General features: G+C 35.1%; 2 protein-coding genes across 2 annotated transcripts; one reads left to right on the top strand and one right to left on the bottom strand.

The window, feature by feature from the left end:
* Positions 1-2,209: 2,209 nt before the first annotated feature.
* On the top strand, positions 2,210-10,585 carry LOC129277539 (cadherin EGF LAG seven-pass G-type receptor 2-like). Its single transcript, XM_064110061.1, has 7 exons — positions 2,210-2,232; positions 3,244-4,412; positions 4,941-5,576; positions 6,035-6,254; positions 6,741-6,945; positions 7,516-7,637; positions 8,006-10,585. The coding sequence occupies exons 1-7, from the start codon at positions 2,210-2,212 to the stop codon at positions 8,193-8,195; spliced, it is 2,565 nt and encodes an 854-aa protein (XP_063966131.1). The 3' UTR covers positions 8,196-10,585.
* A 2,990-nt stretch (positions 10,586-13,575) lies between these two features.
* Positions 13,576-22,143, bottom strand: LOC129277645 (adhesion G-protein coupled receptor D1-like). Its single transcript, XM_054913798.2, has 9 exons — positions 22,091-22,143; positions 20,618-20,747; positions 19,585-19,688; positions 18,960-19,059; positions 17,872-18,025; positions 16,846-16,912; positions 15,943-16,110; positions 14,901-15,072; positions 13,576-13,786 (listed from the first exon to the last, which is right to left on the bottom strand). Exons 2-9 carry the CDS (start codon positions 20,636-20,638, stop codon positions 13,607-13,609), a joined length of 966 nt encoding a protein of 321 aa, XP_054769773.2. The 5' UTR covers positions 20,639-20,747; positions 22,091-22,143; the 3' UTR covers positions 13,576-13,606.
* Positions 22,144-22,737: the final 594 nt, after the last annotated feature.

The raw sequence follows: 22,737 nt of genomic DNA, 5'->3' as shown, positions 1-22,737 counted from the left end.
CCACAGCTTTTACATTAATTTTCAATGACATACCATCGGTCGGTTCGGAGTCGGTCTCACCGATGTGGCTGTAACGTTAATATGCTACAATTCTGCTATTGACAAGTATACGCAATGACATGCCAAGCGTGAAGGAAATTCAAAAAGTTATTTCATGAAGAAGATGTGAATTGTGCTTGCAATGTTTATAATGTTTATAATGCTAACTGGTTCCTGACTACATTTTAAGTAGATATAGTTTGAAATCATTACATGTTCATATGTTCGTGCTCAACAGTTTATATGTTACAAAGAAGTAACACTTTTGATCTGAATGCAAATGTTTTGGTAAAGTAATTTCCTCAATGTTACCAGCTGAATGCTTCAGACTTCCTTAGCTTAGGAAAAGTACCAATAAATTTCAATGCACATTTGAAGGTGCTTATTTTTTTATTGTTCATCTTCGTTGATATTTGTCGTTCCAATTTTCACTTTTAAGTATCGTGTAAGTTCACATTTATGTCCTAATATGAAAGAGAGAGAGATCAAAAATAATTAAAGAAAGATAAGTAGATCCATAGATAGACAGATAGATAAATAGATAGATAGATAGGTAGATAGAGAGAGAGAGAGAGAGAGAGATAGAGGGGGGTCACATTGTGCTGTAATCTTTACTACAACTTGAGGTTATTCATTACTAGCGAACTGGTTATGGAAAAACTGCACATATTTATTTCCAAGTTGATAAAAGAGATCAATTACTGACATGAAGATTTTTTTCTTTTCAGTCCAAAGGTTTAGCTATTTACGATTTTATTTAGCTTGAAAAACTTTTTAATTTCCATCATAGACCAACTTAAAAAAAGGTGCATTCACAATCATTTGTTTTCCCTCGAGAAGACATGAATTTTATGCTTTACTTCTGAGTTTCATCAGATACTTAAGGGTATTACCGTGTAAAGCTGCCATTCATTAAACTGATATTAGGTTGCACTCTTTCTTTTTATATCTGAATTCTACTATCTCTAGATCTCAGTTTCCCTTTTCATAATTTATTGATATTTTCTTTGTGCCTCTGCCCATATGTCACTCTGAATATTTGTATTTTTCACATTTTTTACTTCTCTATTGAGAAGGTCAGGGGAGATCAGTTATAAAAGCTTTAGACAGTTCTTCAGAGATTCATAGTATAAATCCAGGTTGGGGGTCAGAAATACCAAGTTCATGACCTTTTTTTATACGACACAAGAGTGGATAGATGACATCTACTGTATACTTTACTATTAATTTAATGGAATGCCAAATGTAAACTATTGCAAGGTTTGACACGCATTGTAAGGAAGTCAGTATTTTTTCCGTTGATTGTCAATATACCATTACCTGATGTAATACGAGATCTGATGTTGAAAATAGTCCACACTGGCGAGGCTATGAAAAAATAGAATAAATGAATGTTATTACCTATTTCAGCTCTAGGTCTACTACGAAAAAAAAACCACCTTGAAATTGGAAATAAAATTGTAACTATGATTAGTTTAACCTGACTTGTATGTTAACACATAAGTGACTACAAAACTATAGTACGAGTATATTCATGGGTCGTTACCCAATTAAAGACAGACATAAGTTTACTTTTAAACTAAAAAAAAAAAAAAAGGATTGGGCTTATAAGGGTTACATGTATATGTGTGTGGAAAATATGATAATAATCATTATTATTGTTTTTATCATTTTTATCATTATATATATTATTATTATCAGTAGTAGTAGCAGTTGTAGTAGTAGTAGTATGTAGTAGTAGTAGTAGTAGTGGTGGTGGTGGTATGATTGTCATTATTGTTATCATTATCATCATCATTATCTTTACCATTATTCACATCATCATGCCCATCATCATCATCATCATCATCATCATCATCGTCGTCGTCAACATCATCATTCCCATTATCATAATTGGCACATCATCACCATATCAATTTAATTGCCTTTGTCTTACTATTCTGCTGAGCGTCTAAATCAAAATGTTCTTCTTGTACTATATGGAATCTTGAAGTTCCCTAAATATGATCCATATGTCGAAAGTATTATGATGATGCAGCTCTCTCTAACTGACTCCGCTTACCCCCTCCCTTGCTTAAAAGAGCTGCCATGGCAGTTTATGTTATCTCGTATCAACATATAAGAGGTATTTTTGGTTTAGAGGGCATATTGCGGTATTCTGGTGTACATGATGTATAGGACGGGGTATAGGAGGTAAGAGGATAAGAGGGTTGAGGTACTTTAGCGTGCTAAGAATTATATAACAGACCCAAAACAATACTACTCAAATTTATGATATTAGTAAACTAATATAAAAATCAAAGTAATAAGAATGTGTTATTGCATCGAATGGAATTTCGTCTTAAAAAGGAATCTTAAATATGACATATTGTATTATGACTTCACGAAAGTTTAGAGCGTAAATAACAGGACAAATGTATATCACTTTATGGACCTACTCTTCAACGATTAGGCCTACATTTTGGTAAGATGTTTGACACTTGGTGTTTCATCTGCTAAGTCGATTTTTCTTTAGGTTCCAGTTAATTTTTGTAGATAGAAATGCCACTAACACACGATATAATCCGAAACACTTCCTTGTCCTAGATTTATTCAAATCCCACAACACAAAGAGCAATCAGTTGATGCAAACCAATCTCCAAATATATCATAAAGATGGTTAAACGAATACGAGTGAACAAAACGATTCAGCTCACAATGCTTCGTCATGTGTACCCTTTTCTTTTCCTCTTTCAATATGTTTAAGGGGATTATTTTTTTTGCTTAGAGAATGATGGAGGTAGATTTTACATACAATCCCTTACCTGAAGTGAGCATATACCTCACCCAGGGATATTAATACTCATACCTTTATAATTTACCTGAGAAACGTTGCATGTAAAGATTGACCTGCCTTTAATTTTGAAATTTCGAGGAAATACGATTTTGATTTTCATTATTGGCAGTTTTAAAATGTAGCCCTGTAAACATAGTATTTTATAGGTCAATGTCAAAGTTTCTTGTAGTTTGGCTAATCAGGCATCGATTGTAGGGTTATTTTGCTTGAAGATGACCAAACATTGGTAATGCAGTTCATGGTAACAGGGCATAATAGCTAACCATAATAATTTATCAATAGAAGTTACAATTGATTGTAATCAAAAGTGCAACAATCGTTCTTCAAGTTAAGCAAAGACTTCCGTTCATTCAAAATGCTCAATCAAGTGTATTACTTTTAAGTAAATTTTCTTTTCTTTGCTCTCTCACTGCAGAAGCTGCAAACATCATCTATCAGACCAAGCAGAAGAATAAATCAAAAAAATATTCGGAATTGCCGTTCGAAGTGAACAAATCTACCGGAGAATTGCGAGTATCACGTCCGCTTATACCAGGGGCATACACGATCAACTTCCTTGGCTATGCCAGAGACAAGAGACAACCAAAGAACAAAGCTATCACCAAAGTCAAGGTCCGAGTCGTCAACGTCGGTAACTTCCGCTTTCTTTCAAAAAGGTTTAACGGGAGTATAGAGGAAAATACTGTAGGTGAGGTTAATGCAACATTAAAAGTACGGAATGCCAAGAATGGCATACCCGTTAGGTATGCTTTAAGAAATGTCACACCTGATGACGGGTTTGGATACTTCGGGATCAATGTCAGCACTGGAAATGTGTGGGCGTTTCGCAGTTTAGACCGAGAGTATCAAAGCCGTTATGAACTCACTGTCGTAGCCATCTGTGGCGAAGAGCAGGACGAAGCTAATCTAGTTCTAAATGTCTTAGATGTGAACGATAATCCTCCTAGATTCCCGTATGATATTCTTCGAATGTACGTATATGAGAATGTGAATGTTTCGATCTCCGGAGAAACTGTGGTGAATGCCAGTGACATAGACGAAGGGCAGAACGCAGTGGTGAGGTACAGGATCTTACAAGGCGCCAGAGGTATTATTAAAGTCGAACCATACAGCGGCCAACTGTACAACAGGATACACATCGACTATGAACGGGTGAAGAAGTTTCGCTTGATTATAGCTGCCTACTCCGGTACACTCTTCACAACAGTCCGTGTATTCATCCACGTCATTGACCGCAATGACAACGCTCCGGAAGTGCCAAACTTCGAGGTCTTCTACAACGGTCTTCCAGATGATATCCTCTCAGGTACGGAGTTGGCGCGTATTCCCGCTCGTGATATCGACAGTGAAGGAAAACTTCGTTTTGTCATCCTAGGTGATGCTGACGAACAGGCGACGGACAACCAAGTGACCGGGAAGAATGATCTGCTTCAAGTGGATAGTTTGACCGGAACTCTGAGGTTCAAACCAAAGGTTCATCGCCTTGAAGTCTCAGAGGAGAACCAGGGCAACACTGAGGTGACGGTTTTTGTCAGTGGTATGTCGCTGGCTTATATTATTTCAGTTTGGTGCATTCCTTGGCTCTAAAACACGATTCGCTGAGAATTCTGATCGCCCTTTTTAAAAACTGATATACATGTAAATCGAAATATATGATGAAGTTAATTTGCAATTAATACTCCATGACTACTTTCGTCTGATAGACTTTAGAGTAACATGAGAACTAGTACTTTTGAATAAACTTGTCAGTAATCCATAGTTAAAGTGGACGTTTTTAAATCACATATTGGATTAAAACTCTTGTAGATTCAATCCATAGTAGTGAAATTCATCTAAAAGTTAAATATTAATTCAAAACTGTTCTGATTGAATATTACGTTGCTTCAAACCAATTGTAGACAACCTCTTTCTTGAATCTCCTTAAAAGATTAGTCAAAGGGATACATTTTTAATTCATTGATATGGATTTTATTACTTTCACATGATGATATAAATTATGATATCGTATCTTCCTGATTCATTGCAAACGGTATTTCTCGCGCTTTTGCTATTTCTTCTCATCCAGATGGCGTTCATGGCCGTACGGCAAGATGTCGTCTGGAACTCACCAGTGTCTCAGAAGCAATGATAGCAAACAGCGTCAGTGTCCGGATACCAGGTGTGACACAAGACGAGTTTCTTCAGTCTGGTGGTATAGGTAAACTTCGCATGGCGCTGAGCGAGCTCCTAGATGCTCATAAACTCAACATATTCAACATCCGAGAAATGACCGACGACGGAGGATCCATTGTGAATATATCCTTTTCAGCACGCAATAGTGAGAACCGATTCCTTTCACCTCGGCAAATAGTAGACACAATCTACTTCAAACGCGACCAGTTACAGCTTCTGTGCGGCCTCTTGGTTATACCGGCCGAAGACGATAGGTGTCTGTATGAGACATGCGGTGGGTATCAGAGATGTATGAGCAGAAAAACACATACAGGAGGATCGTCGGTGTCTTCAAGGAACAGTAAAAGTTCAGTGACCTTTCATGGAATTAATCCATCAGTGGTGCAATGGTGTGAGTGTCCTGATCCTCACACGAATAACAACTGTTCAGAACCACTCGACTTTTGCCACTCTAAACCCTGTACTAATGGAGGAACATGCGAGAGGACAGATGACGGCTACGTCTGTATTTGTCCACGGGGATTCGCAGGTGAGAAACAATTTTATTAGTGAGCTTTGGAAAACAATGTAAGGTAAAGGGGAAGGGAGGTAGGGATGAATAATCAGTCTGCGCATGCTCAGTCCGTGTGAGATTATTGGGCATGCGCATATTGTCTTTATATCCAATCCACCGTCCTTCTCCTTTTTCTATCATATTTGAAAGCTCCTTAATGGTTTCATGAAAGAAATAAATAGTAATGTTATAAGAGATAACAAAACATATATTACACCCCTTTGTTTTTGGAAAAAATGGAAAGGGTTGAATATTTCGATTAGTAGTGTAGGTAATGGTGTGATATCATTGACCATCCCCCTTGTTTGCTTTTTTTTGGGGGGAGGGGGTCCTTTTTTCATTCTAATTAACGTCATTCATATACAAAATCTTTATATTCATTCTATTGAGGTTAGTATATGTTTTGTTCATTTGCAATCACATAATTGATACAGGGACCAACTGTGAAGTGGACTTTGAGAGAGGTCAGTGCTTCGATGGAGCCTGTAAACATCACGGCTTCTGTGAGAACCAAAGGAACGGAGGCTTCAAGTGCTACTGTCGCGTTGGTTTTGATGGTGCGCGATGTGAGATGACAGCAAGGCATTTTCCTTCCGGAGCTTACATGGCTTTCCCGACCATCACGCATAGATCATATATGATTCTGTCACTAAAGTGAGTTCCTAAAAATATTCATAGATAGTATGGACCAATGAGTCGGGTGGGTTCCTGTAATCATTTTTCATGAAGGCCTCGCAACTCAGATCTCACCCTTGAACTTTTCATTAATGGTAACGTTATTGATAGATAGCCATGCAGTGATTTACTGTGATGTATCCAATGAAGTTATCAATTGCAAATGCGTATTTTAAGTCTCCATGACTACCTCTAATGGGCATCATATCTACAAGAATGTGTACATAAGTAGTAACAAGTAATGCATGAAGGATGTGAGGAGTGGATCTATAAAAAAAAAGTCATCAGACAAAATACATGTATTTGGTTTATCAGATACTATGAAATGAAGCATTTAAGAGTTTAGATCACCCGTGGATGAACAGCACTGCCTCTTGAGCGGCTTTGCTTGATAATCAGATTTTTAAAATGATATTAAGCGTTTTCATGTAATTCTTAACGCATTATTAATTTCACATTTTCCAGTTTCTCAACTCTGCAAACAGACGGAATGATCATGTATATTGGTCGTTATTCTCATCAACATGACTTCCTAGCTCTCGAGATCATCGGGTCGCAAGTAGCCTTTTCCTTCGCCGTGGGTCGGCTGATCATGAGGGTGATGGTCGGAGTACCAGGAGGTGTCAGTGATGGTAACTGGCATATCATTAAACTAGAGTACAGAGACAAGGTTGGTCATTCTGCTTTGTGGTCTAGTGGATAGGTATCCGTACCTGGGATAAAGGATCCGAATCTCACTTTTTCTGGAAGCTTCGTTGATTGCCTGTTATTAGTTTACCAGAACTTTTTAAATGACAATTTTCGCGAAGAATTCCTGACATAACGTTGGATTTCCTGTTCAAAATTTTTGCGTATCCCTCGCTTAATGTTTGCGTGCTTGTGAAAACTGCGTCTCATAATATGCTTCGTTTACAAAGACTTCTACGCTAATTTTCTACTTTTTGTCATTCAGATATTTGTATGAAGATAGTTGAAACTAAACTTTACCATTCAATTCGTAGGAGAATGTTTCGTGTCCGATTTTGAACGCTTCTTGAACAATCGAATTTAGAGGCGTCATTGTGATGTTACTTATTGACAAAAAGTCTCTCTTGATGTTATTGTCAAAGTAAAATATCGAGGAATGGATGACACGAAACTTATTTTTATTCCCTTTTGCCCTTGTGGAGGAGTGAATACAAATTTGTTTTTACTTATTGGTACTTGTGTGATTTTTTTAATATTTTGTTTTACCGTGCAGATTGTAGAGGTACTCCTTGATCATTGTGCAACAGGTGGTGAGCCATCTACGTCAGAAGATGAAGAACTCAGTAATGATCCATGCATAGCGTTTGCTACACAAGCTGTCGATGTAACAACATGGCAAGTTAATTTCAAAGTATTTTTATTAGTTGAACAACCTATGATATTTCATGTAGTGGAGGAAAACATGAAAAGATATTTTAAAGTCGCAAAATAAAAGAATGAAAGGGGGGAGACCAGTCTTGGTTGTGTAACTCTTTATAAGCGCTATTATTTAAATGAGACAAAGAACATCACATTTTAATTACTTTGTTCTTATCAAATACTGTCAAAAACCTCATATAGAGTTCCATTTTCATTCCATTCTTAGAGTTTACTTAGTAATCATGATAATCAAATAATTAGTAATTAATCAATCAACCCAGACATTCTTGTTTAGTGCCATACTTAGAAGAATATGTTCTTTTTTTTTCTTTGTTTGGACACAGGTTTCTTGATGTGAACACTCCCCTGTTAGTAGGCAGCTTACCTACACAGCAACAGGAAACACGAATACTAAACAAGGATTTTGTCGGTTGTATTAAAGATGTTATGATTAATAATCGAATGTTAGACTTTGCAGAGAGTTTGTTCGACCACCACACGGAACCAGGGTGTCCAATATCAAGATATCGGTGAAATTGGACATAAGATATGAACATGTTATAGCACACGCTTCATGACATAACACTCGCTTCAGAGTGTTTAACATTCTGTGAGCCGTGATGGTCCGTTGCAAAGGCCACCCTTTAAAACATCATCACTTTATGCCATCCTCAATCCAGGGATACATGCACACTCTAAAAACAAAACAGAGAGTAACAATTAACTCAATATTCGGTAAAAAGGAAACATGCATGTTTGCTGGGTAATTTTTTTCTTCCAATATTGGGCAAAATGCATGTTTGAAGGGTAATTTTCAACGCAAAATTGCGTAAAATTAAAAAAAAATTTTGGTATCTTTTTACCCAATAAACATGCATGTTCCCATTTTACCCAATATTGGGTAAACTTTTTTTTTAGAGTGCAAGTATTTCATGAAGCTGTTCGTAAATCATGAAATTACGTACGTCTGGAATATGTTCTCGGTAGTAAGTCAGCTAAATAGGTATATATCACCTAACACAAGAACATGTCACCAGTCGTGCTTACAGTCATGTGTAGCTTTATGAAACCGCCACTGGCATTCTTTGATTGGTTTAATTTGAGCAATATACATGATATGTGTATATAATCACCAGGTTATATCGTTGTTTCACAAGTAGTTTTGGGACGATTCCTTGCACATTATTTCATACTAATGCGTATTGTAAATTGAGCAATTTTAGTAAGGGGAATTCGAAACAAAAGAACCCAATCCTACCAAATTTTGTTTATGCACTGCCCAGATAGTTCTAAGCAGTAATTTGGCTAAAAAGTGAGAAAAACCCAATGTAATACGCTATTTAACTCTTCATAGCCTAGGAATTTATGAATAAAAAAAAGTTGTAAACACAATGGGCTAGTTCTAGTATTTGAAAAGGGGAAGAAATAGAAAATGGTTAGATGTGATTGTGGTCCGAATGGTCACATTATTTATATTGTGAAATGCCATTGTGGCACTTGTGTGATTTCAGCTTATTGATGCAACAGCTACACCAACAAAACAGACTCCAGAACGATCCAAGCTATTACGTTATTACCAATGACAAACAATCGCTCGGTTTCGGTTGCAGCCACACCAACGAAACCGACTTCAAACCGATCCAAGCTATTACGTTACTACCAATGACAAACAATCGGTCGGTTTGGAGTCGATTTCGGTTGCAGTCACAACAACGAAACCGACTTCAAACCGATCCAAGCTATATCGTTATTACCAATGACACACAATCGGTTGGTTTCGGTTACAGCTACACCAACAAAACAGACTCCAGAACGATCCAAGCTATTACGTTATTACCAATGACAAACAATCGCTCGGTTTCGGTTGCAGTCACACCAACGAAACCGACTTCAAACCGATCCAAGCTATTACGTTACTACCAATGATAAACAATCGGTCGGTTTGGAGTCGGTTTCGGTTGCAGTCACACCAGCGAACCCGGCTTCAAACCGATCCAAGATCGTTATTACCATTGACATACTATCGGTCGGTTTGGAGCCTATTCTGTTGGTGTGACTGTAACTTAAATTTGCCCTCAAGAGCATCAGCTGGAAATCGAAGGAGGAGTTGCCTGTGCGAAAGAGTAATTAAAATTTTCCGATAGAAGGCTAGAAAAAGATTCGGATCTGATTTATTTTCTGCCTTATGAAGAAAAGTTATTGTATACTTGTTATTCTCTTGTATAGAATGTTCACCTATATATCTTGCTGCATCTAGTTGGCGTCGTTTTAAAGTCGCTGTTTCGTCACTAGTCATATTTGTGACACGTTTCAATTGAACATGATTTCAAGTAATGTCACTGATCGTTCAATGGATGTGTGGTAACCGAACTGTTCAATGATCTACCCAACAAAACTTGGATGGAAGCTGACAGGACTACAGCGTAGATCACTCGAAAGATATGTCAGATGTGTTTTATATTATTGATTGATGACTTGTTTTTTGGTGTTGATTTGTGCAACTTCATATATTTCATTGTAGATACATTATATTGACGACTAACAATGACTCTTCAATACGACAATTGCATTGCTATAGCTACATGACTTAAGATGTAGCAGTGATGAAACTCGCTGTCAGGTACGCCAACTTATCGTATGTCTACATGCCTATAATAGGGCCATGTCCAGATAGTTAAGACGCACTATGTAGAATCATTCAGACACACGGTGGTCCATGATTCATTTAATTCAAACGAGCAATTACAACATTTATACGAAAAAGGCGTTCTATCTATCAATAGTCGTATATTCACTGGTCAAATATTGTTACGAATGGATGGGAGATAAGAGTATTTCTTATTTTAACCTTTTGACATCAACAGAGTAATTTAGTACCATTGTGTATTTTTTCACGTCAGTGTACGGTATCACTGCTCAAGTGTGATCTGTAAAATCATTGCAAAAACTCCGGCGTTTATTCAACGCCGACACGGTATCTATATGAACACTTCGGAAAAGTGATGAAACAAAATATTGTTTCGTTTTGGGCTTACACCAAATAGGTGTTTAAACAACACCAGTCAATGACAAAACACGGATTGATTCTAAACCTGTGTCGTTACAACACTTCTTTTTTAATTCACACCACCCCGTCTTTGCAGAGTACACGAGAGTATGTAATTGTAATCTGTAATATATGCAGAGACTTGTGGAAGCATGAATAGTCATATACTAACGTTTGTTTTCATTTTGGTTGTCCCATAAAATACAGGTATTCTAATATAAATTGTTTTGTAATTAGATATGGATGTAAATAGACAACATGTTATTATGGTATTCGGAATGATAAAAAGAAAATTTGAAAAAAAAATTCTCCACAACACGAAAAAAAGAAAGATAATAAACAGTACACGGTGCAAATAGTGAATATTTATTAACTTTTAAAACGGTGAATATACGATGTAATAAGTAACATTGTAAGATTCAATTGAAAATTTCATGCATTGTTGTTAAATATACTTTAATATATGAGATATGTGAAATATAAATGTAAATATGCTTGAGTTAGATTCGCTTTTCCCCTTCTTTTGTTTTTGTTGTTTTGTTTGTGTATTTCGCGCCTGTTTTAAATCATACTATGTTAATGATTCAAACAATTAATTTTTTCATAATTGTAGTACATTTTCTCTTTGTCTCTTGCTTGTTTTGCCAAATTACCCTTTTATCTTTCTGATCCCCCCGTTTTCTTCTTTCTTTATACTATTTTATTCCTGATTAAGAAATACATTTCAACCGTAAAAAAATACATACAGTATCATTACTACATTGTAATTGCTCGTATAATTGCTCCTATAATTCTTATCAAACTGCATTCTCATTTATTATTAAATCAAATGATGAAAAGAAAGACCGTATATACCTACATTTAATAGTAATTATACATTGAACTAATGCGAAGTCTAGTAAATAATTATGTTTCTTTACATATTCCATCAACGTGATAAGATAATAGGGAGGCTCTTTTCCTCGACCTATTTATAGGTTTTGATTCATGAGAATTTGAAATAGAAATTCAATATATAATTACACCCAACATCACGTTTCCAAGGATAGCACATTCATTGATAGTGTAGACGAGAATCCATGAATTATATCACTTTACACATTATTACAAAGTGATCATTTTGACCATATTGTGACACTGTCAAATAACGAAGGTGTCCTAAGAGAAGCTCTTAGGTGAGAACCAAAGGAAAATTACATATGAAAAAAAAATATATAATAGTGAATTACATCATATATCAAATATATATACATCAAGTTAGATATACTTTCAGGTGTTTACTTCTATTTTAGCGAAAGAACTGAACCCTATTTCATAATAATCACACATTATTTAATATACGCTATACTTCCAATTTTACTTTTAACAAAGATAAAAAAGAATGAAAACCTCTTTTAGCGAAGAATTGTCCTTCTAACAAAGACGATCGAATGTGTGAACTTATCACATAAACATTTTCCACAGTGTAATGTCCGTGTTTATGGAGAGAGGTAATATCCCCAACAGCAGCAAAAACATCAATTATCGCATGAATACAGTTGATGAAAAATCATCCCAAAATATTAAGCATTGAATGTAAGACTTTGAAAAGCAGCTGATTCAATTCAAATATTTATAATTATACAAAAATTACACAAAAAATAACAAATGTTATTCCAAGATGCACAAGGAATTATACACAAACGCAGCATTGAAATAAAAGAACATGTCTCTGATTGTTGATAGAAAAGTCCAAGAACATCAGTTCATTTATTCTGATATTAAAGGGTTTTTTTTTAAAGTAAACTGGTAAGTGTCAGTAACGATTAACATTTAAACATAAAAACCATAAGTTTTGTCATATGTATTCCCCCTACAACAGGAAACAGAACTGACTTGTTCCCTCATTGACATTGGTAAACATTTTTATAATAGAGTAAGGCTTATTGCATAAACAAGAAATTAAGGCGAACATTATAGAAATCCACTATCATACCCAAATAATAATAGAGATTAGTTCATTGAACAAAACTCCCAATTTTTTTTCACTTATGACCATATCTTGAAAAAAAAAATGCGATGTTAATCACTCCGGCAGAGAGTTTTTGAATAATACATGGCTGTGTGCATAATTGATATATACAAATAAATACCCCCATAATTGTGTTTTAATGACTTAAAATGTCACAAGCATGAATAGAGGAAAGCAAAAACTTCAAGGGCACTAATGAGATAAATAGCGTAAATATTCACATGTCTAATGGCAAATTTCCAGAGCAATATCTAATAAGGTGCAACAAGTAACACAAATGTGTGCTTTCGAGCAGTTACTGTTAAAGACCTTCTTTTTTTAAATATGTTCCCTTTGCGTCTCATAATTAACTATTCGTTATATTGCCCCCACACAACTCCCCCCCCCCCCAAAAAAAAAAATTGCAGGAAGGGTCTATATCATTGAAGAACAAATACTTGCAAATAGAGCGATGGTGGTATTCGCCGACTAACATCAAACATATTTGCGAACGGTTTCCAAAACGAACAAATCAACGAAAATGTGTTCAGAAACGTTCATTGTACATTTTTATTCTGAGTGGATCGATATCATATTGTGACCATTTGGTCCCGCAACACCGTTACAGCCGTGCACAAAGGCTTAAAACTTTTTTTAAAGCTAGCAACCGTTCTTGGAAAAAGATATTTGCTTATGTATTTTGATCGACAAGTTCATTGTTGAAATGTCTTCGCAACAAGAAATAAATATATGAGACAATAAAAGTACTTTATAAGAACTTTCTTTCTATGTGTTGGAACATTTTTATATATTTTACGAACCCTGGCGATATTCGAAATTCGCTCAGTGAGATCCTACTTTTACGTTACCAGTCTTCATCAAGAATTCGCAGCCATAAAGGGTACCACTTTATGTAGTCTTCTGATCTTTGCTTACCATTGAAGACAGCGTATTTACGGTACTCCGAATAAACTTTCCTTCATTCGTAGTAGAATCATTCATGGAGCTGTTTGTAGGTTGGATTCTAAACTTACGAACTGATCGTCCGATACGATACAACTCCATGCGACGTTTGAATACATCGCGAACCTAGTAGTAAACATATATACACTCTTGAATATCTAACTGATTTTTATAATTAATCTATTCATAAGATAATGGTTCATGTAACACAAACCAGGCTAGAAATAAGCATTTTAACGTATTCATTCATTCATTAATTGAGACATTCATTTATCTAGTTGTTACAACAAATTGTTATATTTTGATTGGTGATTGATAAATTAATTCGTTATTTATTTATCTATCTTTTGATCTATCTATCTATCTACTTAGTATCTATATATTGATCTATCTATTAATCTATCTATCTAATGATCTTTCTATCTATCTATATATCTATCTATCTATTGATCTATCTATCTATCTATCTATTGATCTATCTATTGATCTATCTATCTATATATCTTTTTATCAAATTATCCCTTTATTCGAACCGCGCATTTATCAAAGGGGTTACGCTTTCAATAAATTGAGCGTGTTGGCACTTAAGCATGACTTATAACTCACACTCTTCATGAAACACAGGCTGATACAGGGCAATTTAAAGTTAGGAATCATGCTAAGTTTCATTTTTGGCTCATACTTTACAAACTTTATCCCGGGAACAATCCCTGCTGCAAAGAGGAAGTTGTCACACAGTGCGTTCACAGTGTGTTCCCGGTGTGTACACAGTGTGTTCATAGTGTGTTCACAGTGTATTTACAGTATGTTCACAATGTAGTCACAATATATCTACAGTGTGTTCCCGGTGTGTACACAGTGTGTTTACAATGTGTTCAGAATGTGTTCATAGTGATGTTCACAGTGTGTTCACAGTGTTTTCACAGTGCTTTCAAGTGTGTTCATAACGTGTTCACAATGTTTTTGCAGTGTGTTCACATAGTAGACTATGTGAAATTCGGTTTGATAATGTTAAAATGCCCAATCTCAACGTATGAAGATAATTTCACACTGTGGAAACCTTTAAAGTGTGTTCGTGTTGACAGTGTGTTAACATAGAGAACTCTGTGAATTTGAGGTTCACAGTATTAAATTTGGGCATGGCATTGTTGTAAAGGAAGATTCACCTTGTGTTCCACACTGTGAACATACTGTGACACTATTCTTTTCATCAGATATATTGGATGAATCGTTCACATACCTCTTGGCTATTAAGGCAATGTAGAATGAAGATGAGTAGTCCTTGGATTGAGTTACATAAGACGAAGATGTAAAGAAAAGCCAGGTTGGAGGAGTCAGCAAGGGTTAGCACACCAAACATCCAGGTTGATCCCATCAGAGGAGATATGGTCAGAGAAGCCTTCAGAGCGTATCTTAAAAAGAGGGATCATAATCAGTTTTGTTTGTAATCGAGTTTTACAGCCGAGTATCAATAAATCAGATATGATTATTTACATCTAAGACCGACCTTTAATGTAACCATTCGAAAGAAGTGACCCACGGCTCGAACCTTTACATCTGAGCGAATCCTGGATCACAAGCACACGTCATACCAGTTCTTGTAGGTCCAGACGGGCTGTTTGTCCGGACTAGACGGCAACTTCAGAAACTTTGCAATCGATATTTCATTCATCGCTTTAAAGCTATTGTGAGACGATATTATAACGCACATAATTTCACGATTATGTCTGCTATTTGATGCATGTATGTCGAGAAAACCCAGACCAAATGTTCATGTTTTATCTGACCGGACACCAGAACCCCCCCCCCCATGCTGAGTACACTGTTAAAAAAACCTGATTTTACAGAAAAAAAGAAAGAAGATTTTGCAAAAAGCAATAACGGAATCATTCTGTAAATTCATAAAACATGAATTTTTCTGCAATTTAACAGAAAAGGTCTGTTTAAGAAGGGGAAAGGGTGTTTTATTAAAGGAAATTTGTAAGGTTCCATACACCAAATACCAATTTCCTGTAAGATTACGCAATCTGGTAAGATTACAGGTGTTCTCGAGACTCTGCTGCAGGGACTTCTTTTATTTTAAGGATAAATTTTCTAACAGTGTATACCATGTCCGTATATCTACTTCGCATTATGTGTAATGTGAACTGACTATGTATTCTTTATTGGATTGCATCTGAATATATGATAAAAGTATAATAACTGAATATATAATTAAAAAACCCATAAATACTGAATGTAATACTGAATATAATCTGAATATATGATAAAAATAGAATTACTTGAGTTTCTGATATTTAGCGTCATCTCTCTTAAGTTGATCATGATTCTTCAGGTTGACAATCACCACTGTAACACGAGTTAAGATAGCCATGTTAGCTATCACCACGCATAGGGTTGGGATGACGAAGAGATAGATGGAGTTGTCTGAGTAATCCAACCAGCAGACACTAAAAATATACAATATCAAGTTCTTCATTACTTTTATTTTCTATTTCTTTCTTTCTGTGGCTTGCACTCTAATCGTGCGATAATTACTTGTAAATAATGTGATTTTCCATGATTGTCCTACAATAAAATCAAACGTTGATCATTATAACTCTCGATCAATTAAGAAAAAGAGAAGCGTCTAACTTATCAACTATCATTCTTTGTTTTCCACCAAAAGTATAATTTTTTTTTCCATGGTGAAGATAAAGTAAATAAAGGTTTCATAACACATATGACTGTATGAATAGCAAAGTAAATTTCATTCAAATATAGCACATCCGTTTCCATGAAAAATCCAATATCATATTTCTCTGCCCAACAATAATGTACCAATACTATTATTTTTCACCACACCGTAATAAGGAATGTAATCTATGCCTTTGCCTTTTGTAGAATAGAAAATAGTTACCCCCCCCCCTTTTCTCATTTGCTTCCTCTTCTTGTTCACGTTCTACTATATTCAAAGACAGATAAACTTTCAGGATAACCAATATAAACTAATATAGAGTAAATTCACTCTTTCAATGTCCATATAGTGTAGGGCTTAACCTCCTGTTACATCTCTAGGTTAGATTAATCATATTATTTATAAATTAAACATTTTGTAGTGTTTAATCAAACATGGTCAATGGTTATGAATCAGCCATATTGAAAATGCGGTCCTCTAACTTTGATGATTTAATATGAAAACTCACTCAGGTCGACGCCCTATGCTCTCCAAAGTTGATCCAATAACGACTGCCGTCATTATAAGTGGAATTCCTGAACCATGAACAAATATAAAAAGAAACTTGAAATCTACGTCAAAGTTCAACAGAATGGAAAAAGTGGCCATTTGAGTCCAATGTTTCCAGTAATAGGGCTAGGTAAAAAAATTGATTACTTATATAATTTGTATGATTATCATGACGACATGACACCATCATGATTAATATCGCTGCCATTATCATAGGTCATCGTCATCACTATCATTATTATTAATAAACCCACCGCTACCATTACCCATACCAGCACATCCATACTATAACAACCGTCAAGACATCATCATCATTACCATCATCATCATCACCATCATTATCATCATCATAATCACCATCATTATCACCATCATCGTTACCATCATAATCATCACCATCATCACCACCACCATCATCATGACCATCATCATTAATCATCATTACCATCATCATCATCATCTTCATCATCACCATTAATCATCATCATCATTGTCATTAATCATCTTTATCACCATCATCATCACCATTACCATCATCGTCTTCATCATCACCATTAATCATCATCGTCATCACCATTAATCGTCATCATCATTGTCATTAATCATCTTTATCATCATCATCATCATCATAATCATCATCACCATCATTATCATCATCATAATCACCATCATTATTACCATCATCGTTACCATCATAATCATCACCATCATGACCATTATCATTAATCATCATCGTCATCATCATTGTCATTAATGATCTTCATCATCATCATCATCATCATTACCATAATCATCATCATCATCATCGTCGTCGTCATTAATCATCTATATCGTCATCATCATCATCATCTACACAGTCAGATTTTTCACCGTAATCATCATTATCATATTTATCAATGTTGTCATCGTCGTCATCCATTCATCAAAATCATTGTCGGCAACATCATCGTCACAATAGTACACAATAGCTTGAGTTATAACATACCCCATCCACCGATCATGTAGTATCTCATTTTACTGTTTTCTTGGTTGAATACAAGAACAACCTGGGTATATAACTGAAGACCTTCAACCATCATCCACACAAAGGAGGCCGTGAAGAAATAATACATGATACCAGCCATTACCTTACATCCGATCTAAGACATAAGCATGGAAACAAAAATGGTTGAAATTAAAAACTACATTGTCCTACATTTTCTGATGAATAAGTTTATAACTTATACAGAAAATGTTATATACAGTATGACACAATTCATCGAGTAGGATTCAATGACATTTCCATATTTATTGTGTCCGGGACCACCATTGCAATATTCCTCTGACCTACAAGTGATACAACAACCCTTGAAAAGTAATTCGGTGGCAGCGGTGGGATGTTTCACGTCAAATAATTTACGTCATTGGTTCTATTCAATTATGTACATTAAAGTTATTCGTTTTACAATCGGGGTTGTTAACTCCCTCTACTTCTCTGATACAGTGGTGAAATAATCTTTGTTTTTTGGTGGTTGGATGTATTTATCTTGACACGGGTGTTTTATGATTAGAATTTATTACAAAAAATAGAGACTGTTTTGCTAACAACATCTTCGGTAGATTTGAAGTCATCTTGCAGATACGCCACTGGATTGCCAATCTTGTGATTGAATAATCACAATTTAACAGTCACAATAGTCAATAATTTCAATCATATAAGGTTTTAGAATTGGAGTGGATTTTCTTTCCTATGTAGCCACTTTGGTAGCTTAACTTAGAAAAAAGAATATGGAGGAGATTCGGAAGAGCCTGCAAAGCCTTCAGATTAGATACACGATTGTTTAGATTATAAAATAAATCCAGATTATTCTAGGACATTTCAAACTTCATATATACTTCAACCTATAATGCGAATGAGAACGTAGCGCTCCAGACTTAAAAGGAAAACAACAACATCAACAACATCATCATCATCATCACCATCATCATCATCACTGCATTCGGCTTCATGCAGTATCTCATATACAAACATGATTTTATCATGATTATTGTCATTTTTTTCGTTAATTAGAAGTAAACCGGAAGTAAATATACCGTCATAGGCTGAAGAGAACCCTGAGCTAGGAATAGAATCTGTGACATCGCAATAGATGAAGCCAGGTTGCTGTGGATCAACACACGATCAGTATTCATCCTAGAATGAAAATAGGTCGATTTATTCCTCTTAAGTATTTTTCATTCGTGTTTTCCATCAGGCGTGGCTTAAGTTTTGTTCCTCTGTATAATGTTGGATCTTTCATGGCCAAAAGTGAGAGCTTTTTGTGTTACTATAGAATGAACTTTTAATGGCATTCCAATGGGAAACCGCAGCAATCTGTTAACAATAATACTAATTATTTGTTAACAATAATATTAATTATTCAGGATTTACGCCAGCACCGGTTCACAGGAAAATCTGAATATAAAACATGCATTCTCTTCCAAAATTTAATCGAAATCAATTTCCATTTCGAATGATATTCATTTTGTAACAATTAGACAAACATGATTCGACTCACACAGGCTATATACAGTTTTGTTAATTTAAAAAAAGCCCAATTTTATTTATATTTGTCATTGAAGAATCACGATACCATGTTACAGTTGCAGAACAGCGTATGATAATTAATATTCCTTCAAAATATATGAAAAACACAATGAAATATAGAGTTGTACTCACTTTAGAAAGATGAAAGCCAAAACCGTTGCTACCGATCCAAACACAGACAAACTACATCCAATGTTTGATAATATCGTGAGGACTCGCACGTGTGTGGCCCCGATCTTGAGAAAAAAAAACGAAATTACATAGGCATTTAAAAAAAAACATATCAACGTGCCCCAATAACATTAATGTTTATACAATGTATAAATAACATTGATCATAACGAAACATTGAAGATTATATAAGAAAATACATTAATTATTAATAATAAAGAGAAGCATCAATAACTATAATGGTAATGATAAGAGTACTACTGCTGCTACAACTACCACTTCTACTACCACGGCTATAATAGTACTACTATATCATTTCTACTGCTACTTGTCCGTTTATGAATCCTACTTCTACGGATGAGAAAAAAACATACCCAAAAGAGTAATAAACTCTCTATTATACAGGCGCGGATCCAGGGGGTGCACGGCGGAAGGTGCTGGTGTACCCCTTTATCACCGTACTACAATGGTGCACCCAATGGGAAACCCCATAAAATACCTTCATTGTGCACCCCGTAAAATGAACGATGACATTTTTTTTATCATTATTTCTTTTTTGCTTGACAAGTTTTTCGGGAAACGAAATGGTCTTCATTTTCACTGGTAACCTTATTTATTCATTATCATTATTATTATTACTATATTTGTTTGTGCTTTTTAAATTGTTCGGCCGAATTCGTATCCCGTAAAAGTCCGACTCAAGGCTAGGACTCCACTGGCCCTGTTCCTGCTACAAGTTCGTTTATTACCACTAACTTCTACGGATGAGAAAAAAAAATACCCAAAAGAGTTATTTTTTGCTCGACTAAATTTTCGGGCAACGAAATGGTCTTCATTGTTCACTGGTGACCTTATTTTTTTTAATTGTTATTATTAATATTATTATATTAGGAGCTCTTTAAATTGTAAAAGTCAGACTCTGGATCCGCGCCTGACCCTGTTATGCAATTGTAATGTATATGCTTTAAATGACGTAAATCTATAATAATACTTACCGCTCCCGGTTCTCTGATCATAAGTACAGCAAAGTGAGTTAGATGATAACAGGAACAGATGACATGAGTATCGTTCTGATCAGTCAACTCACATCCATTAGTTGCCCAAATACCTAAACTCGTGTTGTCCCTGTACCAAATATTAGTAACGGTTAAGTCATATCAACAAAAAGATTCCAAATCGACCGATAGTATCTTATTTGAAATAATGAAATAGTACCGATCGATTAAATTGATACTCCGGGATGAAAATATTTATATGTAAATAGAGCAAAATTCGCAGAGCAAAGCGCAGAAAATTCCATCAAAATCTAATTCTCGGAAGTAAAAAATGAATAAACCTAATTTCATATAATACAATTCAAAAGAACACATGGGGATATCACATCATCAGTTTGCTCATTGAATATTCATGAAGACGTGCCTAGAACTGCTTCACCGGAATAATGCAAATCTTTAAAATACTATAACTTTGTTATTCCTTGTCCGATTTTGATCAAATTTTCAGTGCTTTGTTTGTGTGATTTTTCTTTATCTGTTAAAATCATACTATTTTCAGCCCAGAGTACCCCTTTAAGAGTCGGTATTGCCGGTGTGATAGCGACATAAGAGGGACTTTTTTCTTATTATCTCTAAATCTCTAAATCTGCCTACTCCTTTTCTTTCATCCCCTTCACTAACCTGATTGGTCTTCTCTACTCACTAATGCCCCTTTTGTCTCCTTGTTTCTAGTGTTGCTGTAGCTTGTTTGTGGTCTATATTATGGTTGTTCCACTTTATATGTTTGTCATTTTGCCTCCGACGAAGATTCTGCTAGGATCGAAAGCTTAGGCCCCTTTTTGACTTTATAATTTACTCCATTGGCTCTCTTTTATTAGATAAGCAGTTTTCAGCAGCTTCTTTTTGCCATATCTCTAAATCTATCATAAAGGTTAGAAACGAAAATAGCTTTATTGAGGCAACTTAAAATTAAATTATTTCTAATAATAAGCGTGGAATGTCATATTTGCTGGGGAAGTTGAATGATATAAATACATTTCATTTAGAGTATTTACTTTTTAGACCCTTCTGCTGAATATATGAGCCGAGTTAAACATTAACGTAATAATACACCACCAAGCTTTTGCTGGCGTGCGAAAATCAGGGAAGTAAATAAAGTTGATGTGTAATATTCATTACAAAATTTGAGATTTCTTTGAATCAACATAATAAGCAACGCATGATTTCTATGTATATTGATCTAAAAATTAGATTAATACATTGCAATTTGAAACGTTTATACTTTATTTTTTATTCACAATATTACGAATGGTGCTGATAATGCTATGTAAATAGATCTATAATACCGCCATTACAAATTCGTCTGTGTTGAGGCAGTGTTTAATGAATTAGCATTACACAAGATTTCATTTCAACTTGGGTGTCCTTAAATAGAAAAGGTAATAAATTAAAAACAAATGCATTTGTACTTACGAGGAGCTGGTATTCCAGTAAACGCACAAGCTGGAAATCTTATCATATTTGGATGCACTCTTTCAGTTAGAGAAAACAGAAAAATGGGAACGGGAAAAATGTTTACAAAATGACCAAAATTCAGAACACCGACAACATTGGAGGAAATGTCATTAATCTATTTACAAATGACGGCGTTTTTTTTAATTAGGTTTCTCTGTTATGTTAATATTAACTTGACAGTCAAGTGACAGCATTCAAAATGATAATCATATGTCATTATTTGTCTTGTAAAAGAAAAAAAAAACGAAACTGAAGATTGAAAAACCATTGGTTTCACTATAGAGATGATCTATATTCATTATTTTTGTATAAATAAAGGTGATTTCACAATGAACACAAACAGATCGAGCTAACTTACTTCGAGTTGGCTTGATCGTAGCTCGAATTGAAGTACGATGGGTGTGTCGAATATCGCTGACGAATTGGTAGCAGGGATGAACGTCACATCAATAACAGCACTAGCGATGAACTTATTCTCGTCCATCGATTCTTCGACCCCACTAATATCGTTGTTGGCTAACATGAAGGTCGAGTTATCCCTGTAACATTTACGAATTATCAGGAAGTAATATTTATCATTCTTGTAAATGGTTAATGGTTACTAG

Source organism: Lytechinus pictus, chromosome 15 (genome assembly GCF_037042905.1).
Source record: "Lytechinus pictus isolate F3 Inbred chromosome 15, Lp3.0, whole genome shotgun sequence".
Classification (NCBI taxonomy): Eukaryota; Metazoa; Echinodermata; class Echinoidea; order Temnopleuroida; family Toxopneustidae; genus Lytechinus; species Lytechinus pictus.
Note: the sequence above shows the minus strand (reverse complement) of the source record. Positions and strands in the feature narration are given on the sequence as shown.

Bases quoted from the DNA above. Each gene is read 5' to 3' on its own strand.
- LOC129277539 (XM_064110061.1), top strand. From the start codon at position 2,210: ATGTATAGGACGGGGTATAGGAG. The intron at 5,577-6,034 runs GTGAGAAACAAT...TAATTGATACAG, and splicing joins TTGTCCACGGGGATTCGCAG to GGACCAACTGTGAAGTGGAC. The intron at 6,946-7,515 runs GTTGGTCATTCT...TTTACCGTGCAG, and splicing joins AACTAGAGTACAGAGACAAG to ATTGTAGAGGTACTCCTTGA.
- LOC129277645 (XM_054913798.2), bottom strand. From the start codon at position 20,638: ATGATCAGAGAACCGGGAGCG. The intron at 19,689-20,617 runs GTAAGTATTATT...TTTTTTCTCAAG, and splicing joins TGATCAGAGAACCGGGAGCG to ATCGGGGCCACACACGTGCG. The intron at 16,913-17,871 runs GTATGTTATAAC...TTCATGGTTCAG, and splicing joins CTACATGATCGGTGGATGGG to GAATTCCACTTATAATGACG.